At 63.5% G+C, this 5532-nt stretch overlaps 3 protein-coding genes across 3 annotated transcripts in view; all 3 read left to right on the plus strand.

Annotated features, from left to right (window-relative positions):
- Positions 1-161, plus strand: part of LOC113487953 (pleckstrin homology domain-containing family M member 2-like) — a 35707-nt gene extending 35546 nt beyond the window's left edge. Inside the window, exons 4-5 of the mRNA XM_026862915.1 lie at positions 12-20; positions 106-161. Coding sequence (XP_026718716.1) covers positions 12-20; positions 106-161 — 65 coding nt within the window. The remainder of the gene's footprint in view (positions 1-11; positions 21-105) is intronic.
- Positions 150-1613, plus strand: SLC25A34 (solute carrier family 25 member 34). Its single transcript, XM_026862706.1, has 4 exons — positions 150-302; positions 680-832; positions 942-1076; positions 1169-1613. The coding sequence occupies exons 1-4, from the start codon at positions 168-170 to the stop codon at positions 1349-1351; spliced, it is 606 nt and encodes a 201-aa protein (XP_026718507.1). The 5' UTR covers positions 150-167; the 3' UTR covers positions 1352-1613.
- TMEM82 (transmembrane protein 82) lies at positions 976-4858 on the plus strand. Its single transcript, XM_026862696.1, has 7 exons — positions 976-1076; positions 1630-1853; positions 1939-2011; positions 2225-2399; positions 2976-3384; positions 4127-4314; positions 4419-4858. Exons 2-7 carry the CDS (start codon positions 1775-1777, stop codon positions 4479-4481), a joined length of 987 nt encoding a protein of 328 aa, XP_026718497.1. The 5' UTR covers positions 976-1076; positions 1630-1774; the 3' UTR covers positions 4482-4858.
- The last annotated feature ends 674 nt before the right edge of the window (positions 4859-5532 follow it).

Raw genomic sequence — 5532 nt, forward strand, 5'->3', positions numbered from 1 at the left:
GGGGTCGGGAGACAGCTTCAGCAAATGTTCATGGGGCCCTTTGCCCTGCGGGGGGGGCGGGAAGAGGGGAAATGGGGTTCAAAGTCTGGAGGTGCCATTTGGCAGCACATCTGGGCACCCCACATCTGCTGGAGGGGTTAAAACGCCCCCCAAAGCTGTAAGAAGAGATGGGGGGACCCACAGCCCATCCTAACGGGGGCTTGAAAGGTTTTTGTCCGGGCGCTGCCCCCCCCCAGGTCAAGACCCACCTCCAAGCCCAGACGCTGGCGACTGTGGCCGTGGGCCACCAGCACAACCACGAGGTGAGCGGGGACGGGGTGGAAGGGTTGGGGGGGGACAGGATTTGGTGGCATCTTGGCCACGCACGCACTGGGACCCAGCGGGGATGATGCTATTTTGGCCACCGGGTATTTAAAGCTGCTGTTTGGCAGCTCGGCCCCGTATAGATGCTATAAATAACGGCACGAGGATGGGGAGGGGGTGACAGGGACACGGAGCTGTGACACCAGATCCAGACACCCCTTGGGGCTGGTGTCACCCGACCGGAGCCACAGTGGCTTCATGCCACCGACGAGCGATGGGGTTTTACATGCCGGGGTAGGAAATTTTGCCAGGGTGGGAAATTTTCTGGGGTGAGGTGCACCGTTCCCATTTTTCCCAACTGTCCTCTCTTCCCCAGAGCATCTCCGCAGCTTTTGAGAGCATCTACAAGCAGCACGGGGTGGCAGGGCTGTGGCGGGGGGTGACGGGCGCCGTGCCCCGCGTGGCGGTGGGCTCGGCCGCACAGCTCGCCACCTTCACCTCCGCCAAGGACTGGGTCTGCGAGCGCCAGGTGAGGAGGAGCGTCGCATCAAATCTGGCCACCGCCAGCCCCCGCGTTCCCCGTTTTTTGTTGGGTTTTTTTTGCGGGGGCAAGAGCTGACAGCCGGCGCTTCCCGCAGTGGTTCGGGGAGGGCAGCTGGGCCGCGGTGCTGGCGGGCGGCATGGTGAGTGGCGTGGCCGTGGCAGTGACAATGACGCCCTTCGATGTGATCAGCACCCGTCTCTACAACCAGCCGGTGGACGCCGACGGCACGGTAAGGCCATTCGGGAAAGAGGGGTGGGGGAGACACGGCTTTTCCTGGGATTGCATCCGGCAGGCGTGCGCAGCCGGCTCTTCTCTCCCCAGGGCAAGCTGTACCGGGGTTTTTTGGATTGCATCCTGCAAATCTCCAGCAAAGAGGGGCTGCTGGGCTTGTACAAGGGCATCGGCGCCGTCTACCTCCGCCTCGGCCCTCACACCGTCCTCAGCCTCTTCTTTTGGGACGAGCTCAGGAAGATGGTGCAGCACCAGCAGCCCCCAGGGCCGTAGGACGGGCTCCCGGACCCGCTGCGGCCTTAATAAAAGGGGTTTTTCTATTTTTGGCATCGTTTCGGGGTCTTTGGGGTGGTGCAAAGAGGGGTGTTGGGCACAGGGGGTTTCTTGCCTTGCAAAGCTGGGACCTGAAACGCCACGATGCATCGGGCTGGAGAGGACAACCGTGATGTCAGGGCGGGGGGATTAAAGCTGCTGGTGATCCCCGAGCCACTCCATGTGCATCCCATCACAGCATCCCACCCACCACCCTAATTTTCCCCTCTGTGGAGCAGCTGGAGCTCAGTTCCTCCATCCGGGGCTCCAGCTGCCCTCACTTGCCCCGGCAATGATTTACTAGCCAGGGAGGCCGCTCCCTGCTGCTGCCCCACGGACTTTGGAGCCGGGGCCTGGCTATGCCGCGGCTCCTCTCCACTGAAAATGTTTTCTCTGGGGTCCTGGCTGCCGGCGTTGCCCGGGCTGGCGTGGGGCTGGGCGCTGCTGGATGCCCTCCTGCAAGGTGAGAGCCCCCCAGGGTGGCATGGGGAAAGCCCAGGGACAGCCTGGGGGACACCAGTGACCCGCTGCTGCCTTTTCCCTCGCAGGGTTGGTGGGTGCCTGCGCCGTCTCGGTGCTCTGCAGCCTCCTGAAGGTTTATCTCTACATCCAGTGCCTGAAGTAAGCACCAGCCCTTCCTCCTCCGTGGGGGGATTTGTTCTGGGGAGCTGCTTCTGGGGTCCACTAGCAGGGGCGGCTCTCAGCACCCGTGGGTGCTGGCAGGTGGCCTGAGCAGGGCGGGGGGAGATCCCCGAGGCTGTCACCCCATTTTGGGCTGGTGGAGGAGGAAGAGGACACGCCATCCAGTTCAGCATCCCCCCTCGCTGTCCCCAGTGACCCGGAGAGGCAGGAGGAGAAGGAAGCGATCCGGGCGCAGCGGCGGGTGCTGGACCCGCTGCACGTGGTGGTGCTGACGGGTGTGTTGGCGCTGGTGGGCTCCCGTGTGGCCGCGCTGGTGGTGCTGGAGTTCTCCCTGCGTGCCGCATCCACCGTCCTCTCCCTCAGCAAGGTGAGAGATGGGATGGGGGAAACTGAGGCACAGCGGGGCAGCGGTGTGGAGGGAGCCGCGGAACCGTGTGTCCCTCGGGGATTTGCAACGACCACTGGGGCTCGAGGGGCCGTGGTGCGGAGGAGCCCACGTGTGGCTTTGCAGCCACGTGTCCCCTCGCTGTGTGCGACACCTGCGGGGTTGGGGGGGCTGCAGCACAGAGAAAGCCGGTTGTCGTGACCGTGCATCCCCCTGAAGCCTTGTAACACCCGCAGGGAGGTTGAAGGCTGTGGCATGCTTGAAATAATGCATCTCCCTGCTGCTTACAGCACCCCTGGGGTGTACGACAGCATGGGGTGGAGGAGCCTACGCATCCCCCCGCAACCCCTGCGGAGAGGATGAGGATGGGTGGCGTGGAGGGAACCCCTCATCGCTTTGCATGCGTGCGTGCCGTGGCAGCCCCTCGCTGCTCGCAGCACCCGTGGGGGTACGGGGAGGGCGCAGCACGGAGGAAGCCGCGCATCGCTTCGCAGCCACGCGTCCCTGCGCGGCTCGGCAACCTCCGCAGCGGCTGACGGTGCCGTCCCGCTCTCGCAGGGCGCCCACAGCAGCCAGCTCTACCTGCTGTGCCAGTACTCGCTGGGCTGCGGGGTGTCCTGCGGCCTCAGCTTCTTGCTGGAAGGGGCTCCTCATGGAACCTGCAACCTGGTGCTGGCGGCGGGGCTGGCGGGGCTGCTGGCTGCCTACGCCCGGCGCCTGGCTCATCACGTCTGCACCCTCTACGAGCTGCACAGCCGAGCACGTTACTGCGGCGTCTGCATCCTCCTCCTCGCCGCCGGTCACGGCATCCCCCGGCTGCTCCGGAATGCTTTGGCCATCACCTTTGCCGTGGCCGATCTGGCAGCCGTGGCGCTCATCAACCGGGATTTCCTCTCCACGGCAGAGGCCGTCCGCTTCTGGACACCGCTCACCATCTGCTACACGCTGCTGGTCATCTACATGCAAGGTCAGAAGGGGACCAAACCCCCAGTTATGTGGGTTTTTTAGGGGGTGAGGGGGTATGTCCCAGTATGGGGCATCCTGGGGCTGTATAGCGGAATGTGGGGTATCCTGGGGGGTGTATGGGGGGAGTGCATGGGGCACCCTCAAGGCACATGGAGCATCCTGGGGCTATATGGAGCTGTATGGGGCATTCTGGGGGTACATGGGATTGTATGGGAGTACAGGGGGTATTCTAGGGGTGTATGGAACTGTATGGAAGCACAGGGGGTATCTGGGGCTGTATAGGGGCACAGGGGGGCATCCTGGGGGGTGTATGGAACTGTATGGGGCATCCTGAGGCTATATAGGGGCACCTGGGGCTGTATAGGGGACATGGAGAATCCTGGGGGGTGTATGGGGCACCCTCAAGGCACATGGAGCATCCTGGGGCTATAGGGAGCTGTATGGAGCATGCTGAGGGTATGTGGAGTTGTGTGGGAGCACAGGGGCCATCCTGGGGGGTGTATGGAACTGTATGGGGCATCCTGGCGCTGCATAGGGCCTCAGTGGGGCATCTGGGGCTGTTTAGGGGCACAGGGGGCTACCTGGGGCTGTATAGGGTATATATGGGGCAGTACAGGACATCCTGGGGCTGTATGCAAAGCCACACTATAGCATCCCTAAAATCCATGGTGTCCCTGGGTGGCGGGGCCGGGGAGGGCACAGGGTCCCCCCACAGCAGCCACCCTGACACCGCGTCCTTGCAGAGGAGTCGCGGCAGAGCGCCAGCGGGCAGCTGGTTTACCAGACGGTGCTGGTACGGATGGGCGGCCTCTTCATCCTCCTCCTCACTGTTGGCCGTTGGACTGACATCCTCCACGTCTTCATCTCGCTGCTGGGAGAGCTCTGGTGCCTGCTCCACGCCGGCGTCATGCTGGAGGTGTGTCGGCGGCAGGTGAGAGGAGGGACCCACCGTCCCGATGCCGGGGTGAGGGGCTGGCGGCAGCCCCAAGGCCATGGTGAGGGGCCTTGCTGCTTCTCTCCTTCCATCTCCTGTAGGATTTCACCCAGCAGCCTCGGCCAGGCAGGCGGTTGGCATCGGGATCGGAGGAGACATCTTGATAAGCCGTGGGGTGTAACCGGGCATCAGAAACTCAGGGTGGCTTTGCCTGGCTCCCCAAAATACAGGTGCCCTCCAGATCCTCCTCATCGCAGATCCCCCATGGGGATGAAGGAAAAAGGGGTCCCAGAAGGTGCTCGACCCCATCCCATGGCATGGGGGAGGTTGGGGGGAGGCTCACGCGGCTCCTGGTTTTTGGGGGGACCCCATAACATTGTGGCACTGCTGGGGGTTTGCTCCCTAGTCCTGTCGGGGACACAGAATGCTGACAGATGTCCCCGTCCTCCGTGGCTGCAGGGCCACACTGTTACAGTGCAGGAGCCTCTGGGGTCTTGTAAATCTTGGAAAATAAAGGTTTTTTTCCAGCAAAGTCTGTGGGTGGAACAAGCTGGGGTCCTGTTGTGCCAGAGAGGGGCTCGGGGATGGCCACGGTGCAGCTTTTTGGAGGAGGTGGGCAGTGTGGTTCCTCCCTGGGAAGGGAAACCGAGGCACAGAGGGAGTGACCCTTCAGCTGGGAGGTGTTCCTGTGCCTCAGTTTCCCCATCTGGCTGCAGCCGGCCGTGCTGTGCCATAGGGCAACAAGCCCTGCGCAGGTGGGGTGCAGTTTGGGGAGGGAGGGAGGCCCCGGTGGTGGCTGCTTGCCTGGGCAAGGACACCCCACCCCCATTCCCCCCATCCCTGGGGGGGGAAGCAGGAGACAGTCTGGGAGAGTATGGGGTATCCTGGGGCTGTATGGGGGCACATGGGTGTCCTGAGGGGGTGTATAGAGGCAGTATGGGGCATTCTGGGGGTGTATGGAGCTCTAGGGGGCATCCTGGAGGTATAGGAGGCACAGAGGGGCATCTGGGGTGGTGTATGGGGCACCCAGGGGTTATGTGTGGGGCACCCTGCGGCTGTATGGGGGCTTAAGGGGCCACCTGAGGCTATACGGGAGTACACAGGCACCCTGAGGGTGTATGGGATGGTACTTGGGGCGACCTCCAGGCACATGGGGCACCCTGGGGGGTGTTGGGGCAATCGGGGGCGTCCGTGGGACAAGCTGGGGGGGGGGGG

This window comes from Athene cunicularia (genome assembly GCF_003259725.1).
Source record: "Athene cunicularia isolate RWA chromosome 21 unlocalized genomic scaffold, athCun1 chr21_part1, whole genome shotgun sequence".
In the NCBI taxonomy this organism is placed as follows: Eukaryota; Metazoa; Chordata; class Aves; order Strigiformes; family Strigidae; genus Athene; species Athene cunicularia.